At 48.2% G+C, this 27,443-nt stretch overlaps 1 protein-coding gene across 1 annotated transcript; it reads left to right on the top strand.

The window, feature by feature from the left end:
• The first annotated feature begins 2,471 nt into the window (after positions 1-2,471).
• NEUROD4 (neuronal differentiation 4) lies at positions 2,472-3,467 on the top strand. The gene has a single exon (XM_035107929.2). It carries the CDS (start codon positions 2,472-2,474, stop codon positions 3,465-3,467), a length of 996 nt encoding a protein of 331 aa, XP_034963820.1.
• The last annotated feature ends 23,976 nt before the right edge of the window (positions 3,468-27,443 follow it).

Here is a 27,443-nt window from a genome sequence, read left to right on the forward strand (position 1 = left end):
GCACACCTTGTGTCACCCACCAAACCAGAGACAGTGCGCTAGCCATGTGCGGTGACTTACTAAGGGTTTCTTAGCCTCCTTGCTTGTTTTTCAGTTCTGTGTAGGCAGCAAAAAAGGGTGACATTTGTTGAAGTTATTAAGAGCCATCAAAGGAGTTGCATTCACTTGCTGGATCCCAAGTTGTTCTCTCCTGTCAAGAGACAGTGACTGGTCCATATTCACCCAGTAAGCTTTGTGGCTGGGTGGGGGATTGCACCTGCATCTCCCCAGGCCTAGTTCAATGCTTGCCCCACAACACTGCCCTGCCCCTGTCACAGATCAGGTGCATGCAAGTATCTGGCCCACATGTGTCCCAGGGTAAGGCTAGGTTTGCTACATTCTAATTACTTACTAAAACATAATTAGGGTCTGCTTGGAGCCTATGGGACACACTACCCATTTGCACAACAATTAACACTTTAATCCATTATACAAGTCCCATCAGGCATATTAAAAGTAGGATTTGCTACACTGGATGAGGCGACGGCCAGTTGACCGATTAGTTGGATGGCACATTTTCAGCAAAGCTGCTTACACATTAAGCTTTATTAAATGAGTACGTCAAGCTGACAAGCAGTTGATTATCATGAAACCCAGGCTGTTGTTTTTTCCCTGTTCTTTCTCTGTAGTGTTCTCTGTAGTGTTGTCGTAGCATCACCAGAGGCTGGCTCCTACCCTGAGCAGGATCAATCTGCACCACAACATTTTGTTGTAGGTCCCTGTATTTGAAATGTGAAATTCTGCCTCAAAATTCAAACAACAGAGATGGATAGATAGATGATAGGACAGGCACCCGATGAATAAATTCTGAAGCTAAGAATCCCTCACTTAAAATGTCCAATGAAACTTAGTAAGTTCCATTAAAAACAATTGGGTTTAAATTAAATCTCAACTAATTTGTTCTATTGGATTCTATGTATCTTCTATTTAAGGAATGATTATTTACTTTAGTTGAACCAGGATCTTTAGGTATAGATTTTTATCCCACCTTCTCACTATGCTCAGAGTAGCAGAGTGTTGAGATTATGAAGACTCAGAGAGATTCCTATTTTATTATTTAATGTATTTTAACTTCCTCTCCAAGTTCTTACAGGTGTTTCTGTGGATGAAGATGCCCCCCCACCCCAATTAGCCTCTGATTTTATTTTTGGTAAAATTTGGTGACAACTCCAATTAGCTTTTCCATACAAATCTGTTATGTGGCCTATGCCATTTTCTCTTTTGCTTGCACGGAACTCAGGTTACAAGGTATAATTGAGGATATAATCTTCTCTCACTCCTAACGGAAATATTCTAGAATCATAGAATCGTAGAGTTGGAAGAGACCACAAGGGCCATCCAGTCCAACCCCCTGCCAAGCAGGAAACACCATCAAAGCATTCTTGACATATGCCTGTCAAGCCTCTGCTTAAAGACCTCCAAAGAAGGAGACTCCACACTCCTTGGTAGCAAATTCCACTGCCAAACAGCTCTTACTGTCAGGAAGTTCTTCCTAATGTTTAGGTGGAATCTTCTTTCTTGTAGTTTGAATCCATTGCTCCGTGTCCGCTTCTCTGGAGCAGCAGAAAACAACCTTTCTCCCTCCTCTATATAACATCCTTTTATATATTTGAACATGGCTATCATATCACCCCTTAACCTTCTCTTCTCCAGGCTAAACATACCCAGCTCCCTAAGCCGTTCCTCATAAGGCATCGTTTCCAGGCCTTTGACCATTTTCGTTGCCCTCTTCTGGACACGTTCCAGCTTGTCAGTATCCTTCTTGAACTGTGGTGCCCAGATGATTCATTCTGATCATCTGTTTCAGACCAGTGCAGCCTATGACCAACCAGTATGGTCTCCCTCCCAGGGCTTGTAAACCTTCTGCATTTGCTTCCTACCCAGCAGTTCAAAAACATGAGGGGGTGATGTATTAAGCACCTATCAGGCTAGTGGGCTTCTTTTGGTTTTGTGCATTTGCAAGCTGTGAAGGTCTATGTTTATGACAGGGATGGTGAACCTGTGGCCCTCCAGATGTTATTAGACTACCATCAGTCCTGACTGTAAGCCGCACTGATAGGCTGATGAGAGTCCAATAACATCTGGAGGGCCACAGGTTCCCAACCCCTGCTTCCAGATAAAAAGCTATAGGAAGATTAGTGAAAGGTCATGGTTAAGCTGTACAATATGCTAAATAGACAAGGTTGTCTCTAACAAAATTTTATTCAGAGTATACCCATTAAAATTAATTGACCTAAGTTACTTCTGTCCACTAATTTCAATGGTTCTGCAGTGTGTATGACTGACATTGCATAAAAGCCCCACAGGCTAGAATAGAATGGTAGAACATAATTTCATACCTCTTTATATAAAATGATAAAGACATATTGTGGACCTGCTTATTCCTGAATTCATCTGGATTTGTGTTTGCTGTTTTTTTCCAGGGTCAAGGGATGACCAAACTCTACAGCAAGTCCAAAGAAATGGCCGAGCTCATATCATCTCAACCATGGATAGATGAAGCCCTAAGCTCCCAAGATGAGATGAAGGAAGAAGATAGCAGGCAAGCCTCCTATGGGATACTTGCTGGACTTAATGAAGAGCATGACAGTATTGAGGAGGAGGAGGAAGAAGAAGAAGATGGTGGGAAGCCAAAGAGAAGGGGCCCTAAGAAGAAGAAGATGACCAAGGCAAGAATTGAGAGGTTTAGGGCCCGCCGGGTGAAGGCTAATGCCCGGGAGCGAACACGGATGCATGGGCTCAATGATGCTCTGGATAACCTTAGGCAGGTGATGCCCTGCTACTCCAAGACACAGAAATTGTCCAAAATTGAGACGCTCAGACTTGCCAGGAACTATATATGGGCTTTGTCAGAGGTCCTGGAAAGTGGGCAGACTCCGGAAGGGAAAGGTTTTGTCGAGATGCTATGTAAAGGTTTGTCCCAACCAACCAGCAACTTGGTGGCTGGCTGCCTGCAGCTGGGACCTCAAACCCTGTTCTTGGAGAAACATGAGGAGAAAAGCCCTGTCTCTGACTCAGCTGTGCCCGGCCACAGTTTTTCTTACCAGTCTCCTGGGCTGCCCAGTCCACCCTATGGAAACATGGAGGCCCACCTTCTACACCTAAAGCCTCCCACATTCAAAAGCCTTGTGGATCCATCCTTTGGCAACCACCACCAAGACTGCACATCTCCAGCATATGAGGGCCCCTTGACACCTCCCCTGAGCATCAGTGGAAATTTCTCCCTAAAGCAAGATGGTTCTCCAGACCTGGAAAAATCATACAGCTTCATGACCCACTACCCATCTGTTAGCTTGAGCAGCACTCATGGGCACAGCTCTCATTTCTCAACCTCAGTGCCCAGGTATGACATCCCCATAGATATGAGCTATGACTCCTATCCTCATCATGTGGTTGGGGCCCAGATCAATGCAATATTCAGTGAATAACCCAAGAAGATGAACCCCCTCATGGATTAAAGGAATACAATCCTTTGTAGAGATGGTGTGACATCAGTAGAATTAAAACTGTGAAAAGGAGTTTACCTGCTCTACAGCTATATGATCAGACTAGTTTCATGGGCAGTCATACCACATTCTTCTGAGCACAAATATATTTTAGTTGTGTTGGTTTATGGGCTTTCAGACAGGTGCCCATTCCTAAAGTGCAGCTCCAAGTTTCTTTGTGGTTTCTTCATTTAGGATGTAGACACAACATTTATAGTTAACAATGGAGCTGATTTGGAGTACCCTCATTGCATCCGCTACAAACATTTTTCCCTTCCAGGGTCAAACATTGGAATGAAAATGGCTCTGCATGCTTGCAGCAGAAGCTGGCAGTGGGCGGTGTTGATTAACTATCACCCATGACATCACCATTACATATTCAGTTCCCCAAGCAGCCTTGCAAATGCAATAAAAAAGTTTCTTTTTAAAAAAAGTTGGATTGTTAATATATAAATTAATATGAGTACATTAAATAAAAGTTGGAAAGCCCACTCAATGCAATGGGGAGAGGCAGGCAGCTGACCTATTAATCCAATGTTGTTTCTGCCATGCAAACTGGAATCAGAGTCACACCACAGGAAAAGAAACTGTTTTGTCTTCTCTTTCTTCACACTTAGATTTGCCATTTTGCCCTAAACTGAGTGTTCAGTGCTTCCACACAAATCTGCAGAGCACACTGCCATGAAACCAGGCACAAAGCTGGTATAAAAAGTGTGGTGTAGGGCTTATGCAAAAGCCTGGGAAATGGGAAAACAAATTATTATTGTCATAGTGCATCTGTCTTCCTGACCATTCTCTTCCCCTTCGTTCCAACTCTCCAAATCCAGATGCTAGATTTCAGTTTCAGATATCAAAAAGTGCTGGACTTGACAAAAGCAAATGAAGCCCATTACCACTGACTGCCATCTTTAGCCTGGACACTCAAAAGTCTAAAAGCTGGTTGTGAGGACTTGATATACATGCTTCCAGGACCTCTTCTCTCCAGCTAGTCAACAAACAATGGTGTATTTTGTTATATATTCCAGCTAATGCATGATACATGGACAATTCAGGTTCCAGGGCCCAATCCAATTCACAGGGCTGCCTCTCCGTTTTATTTATTGCTGATGTCACATTGCTGTTGACATTATTATTATTCATTTTAGTCCAGCCATTTAAATGCAACATTTCTCCAATGAAATTGCAAGTGTTGTTATCAGTAACTGCAGAACTTACATTTCTGGGTGCCAGCCAGGCAAAAGTCACAGATGATGTGGAGCCTGTCTTGGGGCTCAGGTGAAATCTTGCTTGAGCATTAGAAGGGCTGATCCACACTTCCCTTTCTTTCACTCTTTCCAGCAGTCTGTGCTTTAAAGCTCTGTGCCTGAGCATCCGTTTTTTTTTCCTCCTGAGCTTTCCCGTGAAAACCTGCTCTTTGAAGCACAATTGAAGCAAACAGCAATCTGTGGAAGACTCAAACTGACCTTTGCTCCAGTCAAGTGCTAAAGAGCAGGTTTTTGCAAGGAAAGCTCTGGGACTTTAAAGTGCAGTCCTGCGCCCAGAAAGAGTGGAGGAAATGTGTTTGGATAAGTCCACAGTTAGAAGAAAAACAGGTGTCTGACTTCTTGTTGGAAGACAGAGCTCAAGAAGAGAGAGTGGTTGGGGAACCCTGACTACCCAATCAAAGCACTCTGCTTTGGCCAACTTTTCCTGTCTGGGTGCTTTCCAGATGTTGTTGGATTCCCATTCCCATCAGCCCCACATGGCATGATGGCCATTATCGTCCAACAACATATGGAGTGTGGTATGGCCAAGGTATTTTTTTTCCAATTTTATTAGCATCACCCTGATTTTTCTTTCCTATTACTAGTGGTTATTAAGCAATATGAATACTGGTATTCATTTTTATTTTTGTGTTACCAAAGTTATATATAACTCAATTGTGGTAAGTACTGCTGTCTGTGAGCAACCTATGTGAACACTGTTCTAGGAACTCCAGGGTGTCCAACACTAAAAGTTGCCACTGAAATTTGCCTCCTACAAAATGTGAAGATAATATTAGCATCTCTGCTTGGAGCACTATGATCAGCTGAAGAAGATTAAAAGGAACCCACAGCCTCACCAAAAGGGACAGGATACCCACTGTGCTCCTTTGTGACCCCCTAATCTAGAAGGCAGGCAGCCAAGTAAAAGCCATGTCTTAAGCCTCCCTATTATTTATTATTAACCCGGATTCTTCTAAGTTATTTCCTTTTTCAGTTCACATGAAATGTGAAACATGCTAAATGACCTATGGTTTGTTTGTTTGTTCGTTTGTTTGCTTGCTTGCTTCATTGAATTGACTTTAAAGTATTTTTGGTTGGAGGTGTAGAATTGTGGGGATAAATGTGTATGTTGGGAGACATCTCTCAATCACTCTTCATTCCATGGTGCCTTTGCTCCATGGATATTTATTAGCTCTTATTTATTTAACTTATTCCTCTCCCCACTTTTTTTTTCAGGGGAGGGGGGCCTCCAGCCCACAGTTTCACCAAGTAATTATATACTGTATATGCTGTTTGTGTTCTCTTTGAGAGGTGACTTCTGTGGGGATTGTCACCATTGGCTGCAGGGGCAGCCAAAGATAAGCAATAAAAATTGCCAAGGCTATGCAATTCAGTTTTTGTTTCCCTTTCGAGTTAAGCCAGAGTTAGAGTTGCCATACGTCCAGGAAATCCCAGACATGTCCTCATTTGGGGGGACTACATACCCATCCGGGGGGATTTTTATATTTTAAAGCAAATTTCTGGGTTTGGGGGAGGGAGTGTATTTTTGGGGGGTGCGGGTGGCTCCTGTTGGCTGACCACACCCTGTTCCATCATTGTCTAGCCTCTAGCTAGAGAACTTATGACCAAGTAGGAGACCTCAATTTCTGTAGAGGAATTATCTGCAGAGATTAGAATTTCAAGAAAACCATTGTATTCTGAAGGACTAGGACAAGGAGGGTGATGATGGTTGGGTTTATTTCATGGGCGTCTTTTTGTACTAAAGTATATATATTTTATCCTTTTGTAAAGAAAACAGAATTGGCTCTTCTGTCCAAATAAAAGTGGTGAAATTTGTTTCAACTCAAAGGCTCATTTGATTTAAGAATGCTTCTTTCTAGGCCAAGTGGGTGGGGCAGTCTGTGATGCCAGGGATTCGACCTGGGAGCTTCTGCTGGTAAAATGCATGTTCTACTGTTGTGCTGTGCCTGTTCCTCAAAGACCTCTCAGCATTTGCAATTGCACACCTGCAAAGTGGGGTGAGGGGATGGCCATCCATTTCCAGAAGCATCCATTATCTGGGATGCTCAGGGTTCACAGGTGAAAGTTAACATTCCCCAAATCTTGGACATTGGCAACATCAATAGAATCAGATACAAACAGAAGGAAAGATTATCCCTCTTTCTTTGACCCATAGAAGAATCCCCTAAAGCCCCCTCTGCCTACAGCAGGGGTCAGCAAACCTTTTCAGCAGGGGGCCGGTCCACTGTCCCTCAGACCTTGTGGGGGGCCGGACTATATTTTGAAAAATATATATGAATGAATTCCTGTGCCCCACAAATAACCCAGAGATGCATTTTAAATAAAAGGACACATTCTACTCATGTAAAAACACCAGGCAGGCCCCAAAAATAACCCAGAGATGCATTTTAAATAAAAGAACACATTCTACTCATGTAAAACGGCCTCGGTCCAGTATACCTGAGGGAGCGTCTCCACCCCCCATCATTCTGCCCGGACACTGAGGTCCAGCGCCAAGGGCCTTCTGGCGGTTCCCTCGCTACGAGAAGCCAAGTTACAGGGAACTAGGCAGAGGGCCTTCTCGGTAGTGGCACCCACCCTGTGGAATACCCTCCCACCAGAGGTCAAAGAGAACAACAATTACCAGACCTTTAGAAGGCATCTTAAGGCAGCCCTGTCTAGGGAAGCTTTTAATGTTTGATGGATTTCTGTATTTTAATATTTTGTTGGAAGCCGCCCAGAGTGGCTGGGGGAACCTGGCCAGATGGGCAGGGTATAAATAATATATTATTATTATTATTATTATTATTATTATTATTATTATTATTATTACATGCTGATTCCCGGACCATCTAGGGGCCGGATTTAGAAGGCAATTGGGCCGCATCCGGCCCCCGGGCCTTAGTTTGGGGACTTCTGGTCTACAGCTTTCCCTGTTGGGTTATGGCTCCAGCTGGAGTGTTATTAACAGCATTTTCCTCCTCCGCTAGTGCCAGCTCCACCCTTGGCCTCTTCCCTGTTGCCTAATCCCTTGTAAAGTGCAGCTTGACATCCTCCAGGCAGTGGCAACAGCAGCAAGTCCCCCCCCCCCTCCCCAGCACTCTCCGGCACATCCAGTCTCTCTGGCGGCACATGTATCCAGCACAACTGAGTACCTTCTGCCAGTGCTGTGTGTATGGAGAATTGGGGGCGAGGGAGAGAGGGAGGGGGAGAGGGAGAGGGAAGGGAGAGAGAGGGGTGTGTGTGTGTGTGTGCTGTGGCTGCCACATCCAGTGTGCTGAGCCCAAGAGGAGCCAGCAGAAGCATCTACCTGATCCCCATAAGGGGTGTGTGGGTGTGGGTGTGAACTCAGGCCGCTTGCTTACCCCAGTGCACATACAAGGGACTCAGGCAGCTAGAAGGGGAGGCAGACCAAGAGTAATGGGTCAGAGAAACAGCAGCCAGGGGATAACCCTGAGAAAGATCTCATTGCCAATCTCAGTTGCTTCTCATACGTTCCCACTATTCCAGGCCAGCCTTTTCCCTCTGCACTATTGCGAAGTCAAAAGCATTTACATTTCATATTGTTGCATGGCACCTCAATTTCAGGGCAGTGTGAGATTCAGGTACTTATCCAGAGTTCTGATTCCTTTGGAATGACTGTGGTGTCTTAATGATATATGCTTTAAATACACATATATACAACCCTTGCTTCTCCCTCGTCACAGTTCTTGAGCCTGGTTACTAGGCATTTATTGGCCTGAACCAGATCCAAACTGCAACGACTTTACTTGCAGTTGAACTGGAACCAGGAAAGAAACAAAAATCACAATGCCTTGACTGCCAGACTGTTGTTGTTTAGTCGTTTAGTCATGTCCGACTCTTCCTGACCCCATGGACCAGAACACGCCAGGCACTCCTGTCTTCCACTGCCTCCTGCAGTTTGTTCAAACTCATGTTAGTAGCTTCAAGAACACTATCCAACCATCTCGTCCTCTGTTGTCCCCTTCTCCTTGTGCCCCCCATCTTTCCCAACATCAGGGTCTTTTCCAGGGAGTCTTCTCTTCTCATGAGGTGGCCAAAGTAACTGGCAAGCCACTCCAGTATCCCTGCCAAGAAAACTCCATGGACAAAGACAACAGACTGCCAGACTAGGATAGGGCTATTATGGTAGATTTCAATGTGCCAAGCAATGAGATTTGAGTGGGAAGCATCAGGATTCCTGAGAAAGAGGCAGCCCAAAGTCTGCTCTTGGATAGGCTAAGGCCAAGGCCATCCCACTCATGAGGCAAGGTGAGTAGATCGCCTTGGGCAGCAAGATCCACAGGGGCAGCAGAGCCAGTGTGGTGTAGTGGTTAAGAGCGGTAGACTCGTAATCTGGGGAAACTGGTTCGCGTCTCCTCCACATGCAGCTGCTGGGTGACCTTGGACTAGTCACACTTCTTTGAAGTCTCTCAGCCCCACCCACCTCACAGGGTGTCTGTTGTGGGGGAGGAAGGGAAAGGAGATTGTTAGCCGCTTTGAGACTCCTTTGGGTAGTGATAAAGCGGGATATCAAATCCAAACTCTTCTTCCGTGGAATGCATCGCCCACTGCTGCTGCCACTGCCGCGATGGCAGCCATGGTTGTGGTGTGCTCCTTGGAGGCCAGATCTTGTGCCTCCTTGGTAGCCCCTGCCCATGCCACCTCTACAGCAGCATCTCAGCAAATAAGTGGCGCTGCTGGTCTCCTCTCATCCATAGAGAGGGCATGGCAGGGGCTACCCTCTGGGACCTCCTGAGCTCTGCACCTGCCCATCATGATTCAGAGCAGGCGCCTTCCAATACCACCCACTCTATTTTGGAAAGGTGGAGGACTCAGAGGAGGAGTAATTATGGTGTTGATTGTAAATTTGCAGCAGGTTTGTGTGGGAGAAAGTGATCCTGAAAGTATCCGGATCCCAAGCTATTAAAGCATATTTACTCGTGCCCAGAAATGGATATGCAACCAGTGCAGTAATTTAAGAATTTAAGAACTGGCCTAAGAAGGTTTCCTGTAACTCATAAAATACATACTGCAATCATTTAATACTTTGAAGTTACCAGGGGATAGACAACTGTGACCCACAATTTTCTGCTCTGACTGTGGCTTTCTGGGACCCCAGACTGAGGTTGTTCCTAGCTCTGTTGGCTGACATCCTTTTAAAGTGAAAGTTATGGGAATTGAACCCTGGATTGCCAGCAATGAAGGCACAAAGTCTTTCTTGGTGTCTGGTGCCCACTGAAAGTTGTTTGACTCCAATTTCCAGCAGCCCCAGCCAGCATAGCCAGCAGTCAGGGATGATGGGAGTTGTAGTATAACAACATCCGGGGTGCACCAGGTTAGAGAAGGCTTCACTAAGCTATGATCCCCTCAAATGCCCCTTTATCTAATGAGAAATCAAATGACATATCAATTTTTGTGTGTGGGAGGCTTGTCTGATACAGTATTTGATTAACCTTCTTGTCCTTTCCCCCAGCCTTTAACTTTAGGCAGGGCCAGCGAGATGAGGTGATGGCCTCAAGGTGGCAAGATCCACAAGGGCAGCAGATCCTAATGTGGCTCTTAATTCCCCCACTCCTTGTTCCTGATGTAGCTCTTCCCTCACCCTTTCTTCCCTGGCAGGGAGGGGATACCATTTGGCGGTACACCTCAGGTGTCAAAATGTCTCAGGCCAGCCCTGTTTCCAGGGATACTAAAGACCTCTGGTGTGTTGGACACATTCCCTCTCCCTCCTTGTCTGAAATGAGCAAAAATCTCTTGCATTCTTTCAGTGGGAATTGATTTCTAATCCTCTTCTTTGCCTGTCTTCTCCATACACTCGGGGGCTGCAAGATTTCTAAGTGGCGACCATCAGCAAGGGTGTGCATTGCTTACAGGTGTGTCTGCTACAGTGGAGTGGGAAGAACAATCACAAAGCACCAGTGGTGTTGACTCTCTCAGCAAGCTGAGCCATAGCACAGCTGGACTCTGGGTTAGGTTGGCTCCCTTCATCCAATATGAAACAGTGGCTGACAATGTGCCAAGTTCCCAGCTTTCCTCACTGTTCTGAGACTGTGCCAGCCCCATCATGGTTGAACTCTGATGCTCTAGAACACGGGTGTCAAACACAAGGCCCGGGGGCCTAATCCGGCCCGCCAGACCTCGTCATGTGGCCCGCGTAGCCGCTGCCGACAATAACCGCTGACAGTAGTTCTGGAGCCTGCGATTGGCCGAGGGTCAAAACCGGGGGCGGGGCTGCAGGCGGAGGCCGGGGCGCTGGAGCCGCGCTGACGGCCTTGGCCAGGGAATTTCAATTTCGAATGAGGCTGAGGGAGGCGGTGGCACAGCGGCCAGGCGGGGAAGTGAGATGCAGGAGGAGGAGGAGGAAGCCCACCGAGGAGGTAAGAAAGCCCTACAGGCGCCACCGGCAAAGTTGGTGCCAGGACGGAGAAGCGCTGGATTTTTTGGGGGGCGGGCTTTGCTGTTGTCTCCGAGAGCGAGTGAGGCGGCACTGGGGAGCCGCTGCCCGCCGCTTCCCTTCCTCTCCTTGGCTGCATCCGGGAGGTGGGCGAGCGAGCGGGCGAAAGAGACGCGGAGTGAGTCTGAGGGGGAAGTAGGCGAAGCGCCACAGTCGCTCTCTTGATGGAGCCGGGTTTCTCTTCCCTCTTCCCCCGTTTTCTCCTCATAGACACTTGGGAGGGTGCCTGGCTTTTGCTCTGCCCCCCACCCCCGAGCCGCCCTTTGGCTTCTCAGTTCCGGCGGAGCTGCTCCCCGGGGGGCGGCCGGGAGGGAGGCGGCGGCGACGGCACGGGTTCCTGCTCTTCCCGCTCTGCCGCCTCCTCCTCTCAGCCCCTCGTGATGTAGGGCTCCAGATGGAGTCGCCTCGCGGTTTGAGTAGGTGGGAGGGGAATTTTTTTGGGGGGGAGGTTTTCAAGCCTCCTTTGCCTGCAGTCCCGGTAGGGAGAGGCGGCGGCGAAGACGACAACAGCGCGGGTGGGGGGAAGAGCAGCTCTGAGGCGAAGATGCACGTCTGCTGGGGCTGCCGCCGCCTTCCTCCTCGGGAAATCCGCTGCCCTCCCTCAGCACGAGGGGAAGGGACTCTGGCGCTGAGGAGGGAGGATGCAAAAGCAAAGCAGGGAGTTGGCTCTGCACCGCATGTTCCTGCCCCTCTCCAAAGCATGGGGTGGGTTGCAGCGTGTGGCATCCTGCCTAGCGGGATTTGGGTGTGCCACATTGGCTTTCTCCTTCCTGCCGAAGGTTTAGTTGAGCCCCCCCCCCGGAAGCCGTCGATCCCCACCTTTTGTTCAAATTTCCCTCGTTTACATCCCATCCCACACACGCGCCACGACGCAGGAATGTGATCCGCGTGGGGGCGGGAATGAGCTTACATTATTACAAAAAACAGTAATAATTGAATGCAGTGACAATAATTTATGATAATAAAGAGTGGACACATAGTCCTACAGACACAACCGGCCCTTTGAGGGTGACCAAACTGCTGATGCGGCCCCCGATGAATTTGAGTTTAACACCCCTGCTCTAGAAGCTTGGAGCAGCTGCTGGCCCAGCCGGGACTCAGCTTGCAGCTGTGGGAGGCTTTCTGTCTCCCAGAAGAGGAAATGTTTATTAGCCTCCTCCTCCTCCTCCTCCTCCTCCTCCTCCTCCTCCTCCTCCTCCTCCTCCTCCTCCTCCTCCTCCGTGTACGCGCATGCACATGTGCACTTGTACTCATGCGCTTTAAAAATAATGGAATAATTAAATTACACAGGGCTGTCCTTTATCACCATTACTTTTTACAGTATATTGGTTTTAGAGGTCTTGACAAGAAGAATAAGAAGCAATGTAGATATAAAAGGGATAACACTGGGACAACAATGCTGCAAACGGAATGCATCTGCCAACGATGTGGACTAGAGGGGTTGGGTCTCAGGTAGAGATCTTCCTTGTCAGGTGAATGGTGTTCATACACCATACATTTAAAGCACATAACCCCCCCCTTCTGTGAACTGTAGTTTCTTAAGGGTGCTAGAGATGGTAGCTCTGTGAGGGATAAACTGCAGTTCCCAGAAATCTTTGTGGGAAGCCATGTGCTTTAATTGTATGGTGTGTGTACACAGCCCCAGTGTGTGTTTACCAGGTTCCCCTGCTTTTGCTGGTGAAATTGTTGGTGACGTTTGAGCTTTTACATGCAGAAGAATGGTTCCCCACCCCGAGTCAGCTGCCCCACTCTTTTTCCCAACTCCAATCTGCTGGTTGGGGAGCATAGAGCCACATAATTACTAAGCCCCTTTAAACCCTGGTTTATAGGCTATAATTCTGATAGTTTGTAATCTGATAACTCCATGAGCCAGTGAGCCTCTAATGTGCCTGTCTGAATGAAGTCTGAGGATTTCATCTATGCTAAGCCCAACTATTGAACTGTCAAATCTTGGATAAATCATCTTTCTTTCATTCTTCTTCTTTTTAACGGCCCTCCCCCATTTCTTCAGTTTCAGATTTTGGTCATCAGCTTCCAATAAATGGACAATTTAAGAACAGAGGGATAATGAAAGACACCCGGTTCTCGGAAGGGTATGAATGCCAGGACATCCCTTTTCATCTTCACCTGCCACTCACCCAAATTCAGCCAAAACCCAATGTTGCAACAGGCAGGAAAGTAATAAAAGTCCAGGGAAGACTGTGCCACATAATATTTCTTCTGTATGCCTGAATTCAAGTCAAAAAGAGCGTCCTTACAAAGTCTGAAAGTGGGGCAAGTCATGCTGGTGTGGGACTATTTGAGCATGTGGCATTGATACTAGTTGCTGTGAATTGCAGGTGGGGAGAGTGCTGTTGCGCTCAGGTCCTGCTTATGGTCTTACCATAGGCATCTGGTTGGCCACTGTGAGAATAGCATATTGGACTAGTTTTGACCTTCAGCCATAGTTGGCAAGGTTCTTCTTATGTTCTTATGACTAGTTCTAGTTGACTTTATAATAAATGTCTAGGTGGTAAGAAGTAGTTTGGCAATGGAACCAATTACCTAGAGCAGCAATGAGGAACCTTTATGGTCTTGTGGGCCATATCTTTTTCTCCCCCATCTGGGTGGGACAACTTTGACAGGTGGACAGGACCACCCACCTGTAAATCATCTGGTGTCATATTGACATCAGGTGATTGACAGCTGCGTGGTCCCTCCCATCTGTGAAAGTTGTGTTGGAGTAACTGGACATGAGAAGGGGTGAGCAAATCACAGGTGCAAGGTCAGCCAAGTCAGTTGCTATGCTAATGGTCCAGGGCCACGACTATATCTGCGATTAATGCATGTCAGTTCAGCAACATCCAAACACACACACACCTCAAATGTATCCTTTCTGCTATTGAGTCACTAAGTGGTTGCTAAGACTCATTGTCAGGGGCAAAGGAAGCCGGCACCTGGTGCGGGGTGTCAGGGGCGGGGCAAACCGTCCAGCGGCACATGTGTGTGCACCGTACGTAGTGGCGGCACGCAGGCATCATGGGGTGGTTTGCTGATGGTGCTGCTTGAACACCGTATGGACGGCAGTGGGATTCCCCCCTTCGCCACCACTGCAACCGCGAGCCTTGTCACCACCTCAGAGGTGGCAGCTGGGGCGGACCACCCCCTGCCCCAGGGCCGGCTCCAGACAGCCGCAGTGGGAAACGGGGTGGGGGGGGCGCCGGAGCGATCTTCGCACCACGGCGCCCGGGCGCCCGATATGCTTATGACGGCCCTGCCCTGCCCCCCTTCATCCCCCACTGCTCATTGTCAAAGTTGCATAGCTTCTACAAAGCTTCAATTATCAATCTATCTGGGTTACAGACATTTAACTTTGAAATGAAAGGACAGGGCAGAATTAAGAGTTCTGGTGATATTTTAAAACCATTAATAATTATAAGTATAAATGTCTCAAACAGACATCAACTTACCGGTTGCCAAATACACATGTTAGTGCTGGTGCATCTTCTTTGTTACTAAAACCATGCTTTTAAATACAATACTGTATGCATTTTAATTGGGACATTGGAAGCTGAAATTTGGTGGCATATATTCTAACTTGCCCTGATTGTTCGAAACACCCTCTCAGCACACCGTGATCAACCTCTTCTCTCTCTCTCTCTCTCTCTCTCTCTCTCTCTCTCTCTCTCTCTCTCTCTCTCTCTCTCTCTCTCTCTCTCTCTCCTGCATCTGCCTTATAGGAAGAGCAGTTGACAATAAGGAAGTTTAGGTAGCAGTGGGAGTGAACGTTGGGTGGTGGGAGTATTTCCTTTGCACATTTGAGGCAGCTGCGTATTAGAGTGGGGTAGTGATTGGCAGACACATACATTGCGTGGAAGTGGGGCAAGTGATGCTGTTGTGGGACTTCCTGATTCTTGGACTGCTGCAGCATGTGTCATTCATACAATACTGAATCTGGCCATTGGCCTACTCTCATTGCTCTGTTATCTACTCTCATCAGAGGAAGCCTACTAAGATCAAATGCTGTCCTACCTGAAGTCCTTTTCATACAGAGATATGAAGAGCTGAACTTGAGACCTTATATATCAGGGTTGGGAAACTCTGACTCCCATCAGCCCTAGTCAGAATGGCCAATGGTCAGGGATAATAATAGTAATAATAATAATAATTTATTATTTGTACCCCACCCATCTGGCTGGGTTTCCCCAGCCAATCTGGGCGGCTTCCAACAAAAATTTAAAATACATTAAAATGTTGCACATTAAAAACTTCCCTGGACATGATGGATGATGGGAGGCATAGTTCAAGAACATCTGCAGGGCCCATGGGTTCCCCGTTCCTGCTGTCCCTGCAATAGCCTAGGTTTCACTGCCACGTGATGGTCCTTCCACCCACCCACCCACCTCCCAGCCAGGCCTTTCCATTTTTCAAACTGTGTGCTGCAACACCAAGCCATGTTCAGATGCAGTATGGAACTGCACAGGCAGAGCTATACCAAAGCTTCAGCTTTGAAAAAGAACACATTACGTTGCAAACAAGCATGATTGTTACACAGTCAAGCTGCTAGGCTGTATTTCATTTGGGCTGTTTGCGAAAGTGCAAAACTGGAAATCACCCAAACTATGCCCCCTGGCTTGACCCTCACTGTACCAAGTCATAGAAGTTTGTTTCTGAGGAAACATGGTCTAGATTTACTGTAAATTTACTCTCTCTCTCTCTCAGCTCCAGAGCCATGACTCTCAATTCTCCCCCAAGGAACAGGAGAAGCAAGCTGGTAATTCGGGTAAATCTGTGATACGCTCAGCAAACCCCCCGTAAGCTCCAGATCAGCCAGCATTTTCAATCTGTTTTCAGAAAGGTACAGAATGTTTGCTTAGCAGTGGCCAAAGGCCAGGAGATTAATCAGTGGGTTTCCTCCCTCTCCCTGCTCCCTTGCATCTGTTCAGACAAGCCACAAACAAGACAGCCAGCAAATCTAATAGCCGGCAGACAGGAGCTCTCATCAATGATCAGGGACACAAGAACTGGGGTGGTTGTTTTTACAAAATATCCCGTTTCCTTCCTCCCCACCCAGGGCACTCCCAAAATGCTGTTTCTAATTGTGCCTCACCACTGTTGCATGCAGAACAGGGTCTGCACACCTGTAAGACCATGTTAGAAGATGCACATTCCTGAGATTGCGCTTCTGAGATGACAATGATGCACAATAAAAATGGAACAAAGGCAGCTGCCTCCTTTTGCTATTGAGCCAGGTATCATACTTTCCCAATATAGACTTGTCAGCCGCCTTCGACATGGTTGATTAGGAGCTTTTAGACCACCACCTTGCCGACGTGGGGATTCAGGGCACAGTCCAACAATGGCTGCGTTCCTTTATCTTAGGTCGGGGACAGAGGGTGGCGCTAGGGAGGGGGTTGTCACCATGGCACTCCTTGGTGTGTGGAGTCCCGCAAGGTGCAATCCTTTCCGTGATGCTTTTTAATATCTTCATGCGCCCCCTTGCCCAGATTGTCCGGAGTTTTGGGCTAGGTTGTCATCAATATGCTGATGACACCCAGATTTATCTGTTGATGGATGGCCGTCCTGCCTCGGCCCCGGACACATTGACCAAGTGCTTGGAAGCTGTGGCTGGATGGCTACGTGGGAATCAGCTGAAGCTAAATCCATTGAAGACAGAGGTCCTCTGGTTGGGTCGGGATGACATGGGGCGGGGGGGGGGGCAACTTCCATCTTTCGCTGGGGCTCAATTAGTGTCAGCCCCTTCTGTCAAGAGCTTGGGTGTAACCTTGGGTGCCTCCCTTTCCAGGGAGACAGAGGTTGCAACCACAGCCAAGGTGGCATTTTTCCATCTCCGCCGCATTAAGCAGCTGGTCCCCTACCTTTCTCAGCCTGACCTGGCCACAGTGATCCATGCAATTGTCACCTCTAGGCTTGATTATTGTAACTCGCTCTATGCGGGGCTGCCCTTGAAACTGACCCAGAAACTCCAGCGGGTGCAGAATGCCGCGGCGAGACTCCTTACGGGGTCCTCGCCATGGTATCACATTCATCCAGTGCTTTACCAGCTGCACTGGCTCCCGGTGAAGTACAGGGTCAGGTTTAAGGTGCTGGTTTCGACCTTTAAAGCCTTATGTGGCTTAGGACCCTCGTACCTGCAGGATCGCCTCTTCCGGTATGCCCCGCAGAGGACATTAAGGTCCACAAATAATAACATACTGGAGATCCTGAGTCACAAGGTGATTAGACTGGCCTCGACCAGGACCAGGGCCTTCTCAGTACTAGCCATGACCTGGTGGAACGCTCTCTCTCAGGAGACTAGGGCCTAGCGGGAATTGTCATCTTTTCGTAGGGCCTGCAAGACAGAACTGTTCCGCTTGGCCTTTGGACTGACGCAGTCTGACCCCGGTGTTACCCTCCCCTAAGGTTTTATCCTACAGATATTTAAATGAGGTTCCACTTGTAGATTCCCATTTTAAAACTGAATTTTAACATTGTATTTAATCTGCATTTTAATTGAATTGTTTCTTTTATGCTTGTTTTGATATTTTTGTTGTTAGCTGCCCTGAGCCCGGTCTTGACTGGGAAGGGCAGGGTATAAATAAAATTATTATTATCATTATTATTATTATTATCTGGTGCTCTCCTGATGCTGCTGGACTACAACTCCCATCACCCCCAACCCCTGGCTATGCTGGCTGGAGCTGAGCAGAGTCAGAGTGCAAAACCAGTGAAGGGCACCAGATTGTGGAAAAGTAGTCTATTCCGACTGGCACCTCAGAGGTGGTATTGAGGATCCAAAGGTTAATTGACATGGGACATGTCAACATCCCTCTGACTCCTGAGTCACTAAGTCTGGAGCAGTTCGGGATTTCAGGATCTCTGTGATGACCATGGGGCGGACCTGTCTCCTGTTTACTTTCAGTCCAACACTTGTGACAGAGCATTCACTGTTTGGAGAGGAAGGTGAACGGAACAACATGGGAAGCTACCATGGTCCGTCCAGCCAGCCAGTGGCAGAGCCTAAGTTCAGTTCATCTGAGCAATGCTGGAGTGTATGACGTTCTTATGCCATTTTTCTGAAAAGACGTGTGATGCAGTATGAAGGATGGTCTTGTTTTTCACACTAAGCCTCCACACACACACACACCTCTCCCAGTTCTTCCAGGTCTCCTCCTCCACTTCCCTTCTTCATCTTTCTTGTTTCCAGGAATAAGCCAATTTAATTTTTCCTCTCCAGGTCTAGGTAAGAGAAGGTCCTTCCAGGAACAGGATGACCTGTCTACATCCTAATCGCCACTCGCTGTGGGGGTGGCAGCGACGCTCTCTGCCTCTTTGTCAGCTGGTGTCGGTTTTCACGGCAGATGGTGCTTCCCTCACAGAGGGGCAGAGGCCCCACTTGGGCTATTGTGCTGCCTCAAACGGCTGGGGTTTGCTGAACTGCCAGCACCGAGGTCAGCAGAAAGCCACAGCTCAGGCCTCATGGTGAAACCCACACGCGTCCTCAGTCCCCTTAGGGAACCAGAAGGAGATCCCTATGTTAGGGGGTGGGGAGATCTGCTTCAGCAAACACTCCAAGTTCAGGAGTTCTTTGAAGTGCCACAGATTTAGTGATGGGATAAGTAATCTGAGAGTTACAGAGACTGAAGTCTCCCAAGAAATCGTATATTCTGACCTGGAGGCCACTGTCTTCCTCATATGAACTGGTAGTAGTTACTCAACATTTCTTTATTACACTTTTTATTGTCACCATTCCTCCAAGAATCTGAGGATAGCATATGTCAGGTATCTTCAACCTTTTCAGATCCAGGACCCTCTTTTAACCCAAACATGCATCCCATCTCTGAATCTTTTTACCACATGGTGGTAGTCCTCATGTTGCAACCCACCTTGGATCAGGTCACAACCCACTAGTGGGCATACATAATCTTCTCCCTGCTTTATCCACACAACAACCCTGTGAGTTGGGCTAGGCTGAAAGAGGGAGAGAGAGACTGGTCCAAGGTCACCCAGTGAGCTTCATGGGTGACGGGGGAAATGGACTCACAGATTCCCACATTGCAGGGGGTTGGACTAGATGACCCTCATGGTCTCTTCAAACTCTACAATTCTATGACCTATGACCTGACCTTGTCAAACCATGTTCTGGCAGGTAACCAGCACTGCAAGTTATTGATAACTAGTATTGATAACCCCCTCATGCCTGGACGAGGCAGTTTGCCCCTGATGACTCACCAAATTAAATCCTGCTGGTTCTGCTAGAGTCCGCAGAGGAAAAGAAGGTGAGGACCCCTTCAGTTTCGTTGATAGAGGATGATACTTTGGTAGGCAGAATTTCTCACTCCCCTACAGTATCTGCCAGAATTCCTTCCTTTCCTAGATCTTGGTGGTAAGAACATCTGCTGTGAAAGCCCCAAGTTCAATTCCCAGCATCTCCAAGGGTGGGGGTGGGGTAGGGTGGGATAAACCCTGCCTGAAACCTCTGGAGAGCCAATGGCAGCCACTGCAGACAATATGACAATACTGAGCTAGGTGGACCAGTCATTGGACTGACCCAGTGTAAAGCAGTTTGCTACGGCCCTCCTGTTGAAAGTACAGATTAAGCTGTGTCTACAGTTCGAAAGCACGTCAAAGTGCAAGTAGATAAATAGGTACCACTCTGGTGGGAAGGTAAACAGCGTTTCCGTGCGCTGCTCTGGTTTGCCAGAAGCGGCTTAGTCATGCTGGCCACATGACCTGGAAGCTGTACGCTGGCTCCCTCAGCCAGTAAAGCGAGGAGCGCCGCAACCCCAGAGTCAGGGGTCCATTTACCTTTACCTTACCGAACACTCTACAGCTCCGAAGATTGTGATGATGGGTCTTGCCTAATTGGGCTTCATACTTAGTAGCAGACAGGAAGATTTTAGCTAATTCTGTTTGGGAAGGGGAGGAAATAGGACTGTTGCTGAATCTGTAATACAATCCGAGCTTCACTCTAAATTGTTTGAAATGGCACCAAGATATTCACCTAGAGATTCACCTTCAGAACAGTTTCCAGGTTTGGCAGCCCCTCAGGAAATCTGCTCTCAGTCTGTCTGTCCCCCTGCAACTTCCACACCAACTTCCCCACCATGCACCAACCTCTCCTTCTGGGCCTAATCCACACCACTTCCATTCCGTCCAACATGTTGAGTCCTCAAACCATGTCTTCCTGTCATGCTCCTATGCAAGTCACACGACCCGCTTTGCTTTTTCAGGACCATGCTCTCACAGTGCATCTCACATGTGAGATCATGGGCCCGATCTCTTCCAGGGCAGGATCTTGACGTGAAATCATACAAGAACACAGTGGCTGCTGTGCTCTCACAGGAAAAAAGCAGGATGCCCTGGATTTTCCAGGACACTTGTGGGCAGGGGCGGAGCAAGCGGTGGGTGGGGGGCAGTACGCCCTGGGCACCACCCTGGAGGGGGTGTCACTTGGGGCTGCTCCCCCGCCCTGCGATTGGTGCCTCCAAAGCCGCGCGCCTCGCTCCAACTACAAACTCCAGGTAAAAAGCCCACTCAGCACGGCGGGTGTGCCGCACTGAGCGGGCTTTTTACCTGGAGTTTTGTAGCTGGAGGCGCGCGGCTTTGGAGGCGCGGGGGGGCGGCGATACCCCGCCACATAACGACGCATGCACTGTTACGTAACACACATGTGTTGTTATGTTGTTACGTAGCGACACCGCATCCCACCCGGGTGCATGGCAATTTGCCGCCCTGGGTGTCGCGGCGCCTCGCTACGCCCCTGCTTGTGGGGTATGCACTTCCCAGGAGGAAAGGACAAATAGGCTACTGTATCTTCTCATGCCTCATCTCTCACAGCTCACTCATTTGAAGAGGTCAGTTCAACAGGCAGCAAGAGGGAGGGAAGGAGGGTCACGGGCAGGAGGCACCAGGCTCTGGCAATGGGCTCCTTGCTACGACATGGGCATCAGGCAGTTCCTGTTGGTGCCGACCCCTGATGGCAGCCCTCCTTCAGGATTTCTCTCTGCCTCGCCGTAAGACTCTTCCTTCGGCCACTGTTTTCCCCAGCCATCCATTTGCATCTGTGCCTTAAGAACATCTTGCCCGATTACAACTTTTCCGGGAGGATTGTTGCGCAGGACGAGTTTAAAGACAGGATTATTCCTGCTCAAACTCTCATTAAACCATCCCCCAAACCCTCATTGTACAAGATTAAAACAGAGCCCTAATCTCGCCAGAGCAGCAAGATTTTGCAAATCATTCCAAATCTCTCCTCTGCTAGTTTTATCTGTTTGGGGGGGATTAAGCTGGGAGGTCTCCTGAACTGTGCATTATAATAAAGCAGGGCATGTCTGCACATGACAGCTGTCATATCGGGAACGTTGGATGGGAAGGAGCACAATCCCACCTCCTGCCTCCTCCAAGAGCTTCATTTCTTCCCTTCAGAACCCCCAGCCTGCTAGGACTGGCCCCCATGCTTAGTCAAGATTGAGGCTGCAGTTCTAAACATTTACAGTGACATTAGCATAGTTTTTCACCCACTTTCTGTAGGGCAGAATTGATATGACATCACTCCCATGTTGGTTTGTGTTCAATGCAGTCCTACTCAGTGGAAACCCATTGAAAGTAATGAACCCCTTAATCAGCCAGGTCCATTAATTTAAATGGATCTGTGCTGCGTAGAACTAGTGGAGAATACCACACTCATGGTTATTCTCTGGCATTTTCCATGTGCTCCCTCCATTTTTCAAGAATGTGCGCAGTGAGTGTACACATACACAAGATAGTGTGCATGATGTGACCACTTTGTGAAATTTTATTGGTACTTTGGAATGTCCTGTGGTTTTGGTTAGAGAGCAACAGCATCATTGCATGTGTGAGAAAGAAAAGTCAGAGCCAGCAGGACATAGCTAGGTAAGGTAAGCCTGAGGTGCTGTGGGACAGCAGGGACAGGGACATAGCAATGACAACACTCTCTAATTTTGTGTTACACCATCAGAGGGAGTTTTAAGGTAGTGTGACTGATTCAGCCTCAATGGGCACTGGCATTGCAGGAGGTGCCACAACAATTATGTAGAATGGAGAGGCAGGGCACCCAAATTTTAGTGTTCCATAGGGTGGGGATGGAACCTATGAGCTTCTGCATGCAAAGCAGACCCTCTACCATTGAGCTATGACCTAGAGAAGGCAGATGTCAATATTTAGATGGTTCACACTTTGCACTCAACAAAGCAACAGCAGCAAGAAACATCAATTGCCCAAAGTCTTACTGGTATCCATTGGAACACATTGCATGCTGTCCATTGTGCAGTGAGGAATGTTTTCACCCCTGTTGTTCTTGTTGTTATTATTATTTATACCCCGCCCATCTGGCTGGGTTTCCCCCGCCTCTCTGGGCGGCTTCCAACGAATACCAAAATACATTAAAATATCACGATTAAAAACTTCCCTAAACAGGGCTGCCTTTAGGTGTTTTCTAAATTTCAGGTAGTTGTTTATCTCCTTGACCTCTGTTGGAAGGGCGTTCCACAGGGTGGGCGCCACTACTGAGAAGGCCCTCTGCCTGGTTCCCTGTAGCTTTGCTTCTCGCAGTGAGAGAACCACCAGAAGGCCCTCGGCGCTGGATCTCAATGTCCGGGATGAACAATGGGGGTGGAGATGCTCCTTCAGGTATATAGGACCGAGGCCGTTTAGGGCTTTAAAGGTCAGCACCAACCCTTTGAATTGTGTTCAGAAATGTACTGGAAGCCAATGTAGATCTCTCAGGACTGTTGTTATGTGGTCTCGGCGGCCGCTCCCAGTCACCAGTCTAGCTGCCACAGTCTGGATTAATTGCAATTTCCGGGTCACCTTCAAAGGTAGCCCCACATAGAGTGCATTGCAGTAGTCCAAGCGGGAGATAACTAGAGCATACACCACTCTGGCGAGACAGTCCGCAGGCAGGTAGGGTCTCAGCCTGCATACCAGATGGAGCTGGTAGACAGCCGCCCTGGACACAGAATTAACCTGTGCCTCCATGGACAGCTGTGAGTCCAAAATGACTCCCAGGCTGTGCACCTGGTCCTTCAAGGGCACAGTTATCCCATTCAGTCCCCCACACCTGCCTGCCCCCTGTCCCCCAAAAACAGTACTTCTGTCTTGTCAGGATTCAACCTCAATCTGTTAGCTGCCATCCATCCTCCAACCACCTCCAAGCACTCACACAGGACCTTCACTGCCTTCACTGGTTAGATTCAATAGTCTGTGTGCACTGTATTGCTTAACACCAGGTTCCATCCATGCCTATGAGAAGCTCTATAAGGTTATTGAATAGGTCAGCAAGGGCATGCAAAAAAGAAAAAAAGAGTTCAAGGCTCCTAGACTGGAGGGTCTGAAGGACAGGCACTTCTCCTTCCCTGCAGATCCAAATGTTAAAGTGGCTGGCGGGGAGATGTGTTGGGGTGGGGTGGGGTGGGGTGGGGAGAGGCGCCTACATGTGTTGCCGTCACCTTTGTCAAGTGCAGTTGCCCTTTCAGGACAACACAAAAGCCACAACATGGTGGCACAGATGGCCCCCTTTCAAAACAGAGCAGGCTTCTGTCCCTGTCTGCAGGCTCCGTCCTACATCAAAATCCCTTTTAATTGAATCCGCACTTTTATACTTCATTACCTCCCTGATAGATTGGATTAGGATGGAGGCCGCCACCGCCGTGGGGAACAGTTGGCTGCTTTCAGTCCAATAAGGAGGCCACGCATGAGGGGGCAAGGAGCGCTGTGGAAAGAGCCAGTCACTCATAAAGAGAAGCTCCAGCAAAGAGGAGTGGTGTGATGGCAAGATTCCCCTTCCCTGGGCTTCCTCCACCCCCCTGCCTGGAACTAGGGATGGGACAAGGTGTCAATTTCAGTTTCTTCCGGTTTCTCACTTGTCCGGTCTTAAGTTCCATTCTCTGTACTTCCACATCAGTTTGCCCACATGAGCATAAAAGTACTCGTGAAAATTCACCAGCATTTTTGTATGACTATTTCTCCAAATATACAGAATTTTGGCTAATCCGCACTTTTTTTTGCAAAGCAGTTTCCCCTAATATACTATATAACATATGCTTTCACATGCACAGTTTAAACTAGTACGTGCATTTGTTTACATGTAACTCGGCTGGAGAAGTGCCTTGCAAAAAATGGACAAGGGAAGAATTTGAAGGATGGCTACGTTTTGCAAAGTGCAATTTAGGGAAGCTCACCTTTCAATGTGAACTGAAGTGAATTTCTTCCCCACCCCTACCTGGAATCATCACTTGTATTCACCCATGATTGGCAGAGCCCAGCCTCCCATCCACTGGCGGAGGAAGAGGAGTGCGGGAGGGGGGGCGATCCCGCCCGCACTGGACATCACGCCCCGACAGGCGACATGCCACGCCCCCAGGACACATGCCAGCCCCTGCCTGCTCTCCGCCTCCCCGCCCCCGGTGCTGGAGCATGAAGCTCTGCCACTGCTTCCACCCACGCTCCTTCGTAATGCAACTTATTCAGGTCCTTAATGTGTATTGACCAGGCTGCAGAAAAATCCCCAGGGATTCCTGTTTAAGCCCAACACTGTTTCTTCAAACTAGGATTAAAGGTAAAGGGACCCCTGACCATTAGGTCCAGTCATGACCGACTCTGGGGTTGCGTGCTCATCTCGCATTATTGGCCGAGGGAGCCGGCGTATAGCTTCCAGGTCATGTGGCCAGCATGACAAAGCCGCTTCTGGCAAACCAGAGCAGCACATGGAAACGCCGTTTACCTTCCCGCTATAGCGGTTCCTATTTATCTACTTGCATAGAACTAGGATTCTAGGTAAAGGTACTAGGTAAAGGAACTAGGATTAGGTAAAGGTAAAGGTACCCCTGACCATTAGGTCCAGTCGCAGATGATTCTGGGGTTGGGGCACTCATCTCGCTGTATAGGCTGATGGAGCTGAAGTACAGCTTCCAGGTCATGTGGCCAGCATGACAAAGCCACTTCTGGCGAACCAGAGCAGCACACAGAAACGCCGTTTACCTTCCCACCAGAGCAGTACCTATTTATCTACTTGCACTTGACATGCTTTCGAACTGCTAGGTTGGCAGGAGCTGGGACTGAACAATGGGAGCTCACTCCGTCGCGGGGATTCGAACCGCCGACCTTCTGATCAGCAAGCCCTAGGCTCTGTGGTTTACTCAATTGACTTTTAAAAAATCCCAAAGTGATTTACAACCAAATAAAAGGACAATAATAAAAACCACTTAATGTGGGACATGAAATAGGGTAGCTTCAGACTGTTAGTACAGTATTTTGTGGGTGCGATTCATGTTATATTTTTGCATTTAAAGGATATTAAAGGGGTCTGTCACCTGAGTCCAACAAATACACTTTTAAAATAGCCACACTGAGGCTTTTTGCAATTTGAAAAGTGATGGGTAAATGCCCTGAAAAGTGCAGGATGAATGAATGACTAACATGAAATCGTACAAACACGCTATAGGCAAATAAGAAAAATGCAATACGAATGCTCACTGCTATCTAACGTCCCTGTAAACAAGTTAGAACAAATGTTCAATAAAGACCAGGTATAATCTAACTTCTGCATAAGCTTTTGTGCAAAAAAGATCAGGATGAATGCACAGTAAATAGATTGTCTGCAGGGACCCATAGGAATATCCTTTGCACAAGGTTTCTCTTGAATCGAATTACAGCTTTGTGTGTGCTCTGCAAGGTCCTTTCCCAATATCTTTAGGTTAAGCACCTTCTCCTCCTGTGTTTGGTTTGTGCCATGTCCTGGGGAAGATTTTCATCCATTTCATTCACCCAATGGGTGGTGAACCTGGTATTTTAAAACTACACACACACACACGTCTTTTCTGGGAGAGAGCTTCCTGTGTCCATATGGGATAACTGCCCCACATTCTTCTGTTCAAAAAGAGCACAGTTTCCTCATTAACCTTTGCTCCAAGTTGCTTTGTTTAATGCCCAGCTTTCAATGAGCTGCCAGCCATGCTCAGGAGACCTGCTGCCTGCCCCCACCCCTTGCTCTCAGCACAGACAGTGGGAAAGGGAAATGCACATTGTGCGTGCACTGCATCAAATGGCCTGGACTGAACACTGGGAGAGCTCAGCTGCTTCCCCTTGTCCCTTGTGGTTGGCAAGCTCTGTGGATAGAGTTGCCGTCTTGTAGCAGCGCTTTGCATGCACACGCACGCACGCACGCACGCACATTTATTTATATTTTTAAAATGAGGGTAAGGTAAAGGTAAAGGACTCCTGGACAGTTAAGTCCAGTCAAAGGTGACTATGGGGTTGCAGCGCTCATCTAGCTTTTCAGGCCGAGGGTGTCGGCGTTTGTCCACAGACAGCTTTCCAGGTCATGTGGCCAGCATGACTAAACCGCTTCTGGCACACGGAGGACTGTGACTACACATTCTGTACTAGGAAACCCCAAACCTCTGGGACCAGAATTATTATTGTAAATGATTGTGATGGTTTCTCTGCAAAGTTCAAAGGAGCTATCTTAGATGCACTAGATCACAGGGGCAAGGCAAGTAGACATGGAAGTGTCATCTCCTAGCCTCCAGGCTGACTAAGGGAGAGCTGGAACTATCGGATCAATGCTTTCTTCTGCATCCTTCCTCAACTTGCATTGGTGTAAATGAGCTCTTCATACCTGGGAGACTATAAAGACCTTTCAAGGGAACCAAAGATAACCTAGCACCAGGAAGTATCTTCAGCCTTAACTTTCCTTCTATGGATGGAACAAAAGTCATGCCCACTGAGTGGGGCTTTCCCCACCTCTGTCAGGAGTATGGGCAGGAGTCAGGCTCTGGGGCCTGTAGTGCTTTGCAGGACTGGGGCCTGCCTCAGCTTGTGCTGGAGAGGCAAGGAGTGGCCACTCAGGTGAGGCAACTTGATATCTCACTGCACCTGGTGGCAGGAGCTGGGAAGGATAAAAGCTCAGCATTTCCCTTCAGCTCTTTGCCACAGCAATGCTATCCCTGCCTGGTTGCATCTGGCCTCTTGCTCCTTGGACCCTTGCCTTGCCGACGCCTTGCTCCTTGGACCCTCGCCTTGCAGACGCCTTGATCCTCGACCCTTGGACCTCTGCCTTGCCGACGCCTTGATCCTTGACCCTTGGACCTTTTCCTTGCCGACACCTTGCTCCTTGACTCCCAGACCTTCGTCTCTGCCTTGCTCCTTGACCCTGCGACTGTCTGCTGCTGGACCCTCAACCCTGCACCTGCTTCTACACCACCATCTTGCCTCTGG

Source organism: Zootoca vivipara, chromosome 2, assembly GCF_965207765.1.
Source record: "Zootoca vivipara chromosome 2, rZooViv2.hap1.1, whole genome shotgun sequence".
Classification (NCBI taxonomy): domain Eukaryota; kingdom Metazoa; phylum Chordata; class Lepidosauria; order Squamata; family Lacertidae; genus Zootoca; species Zootoca vivipara.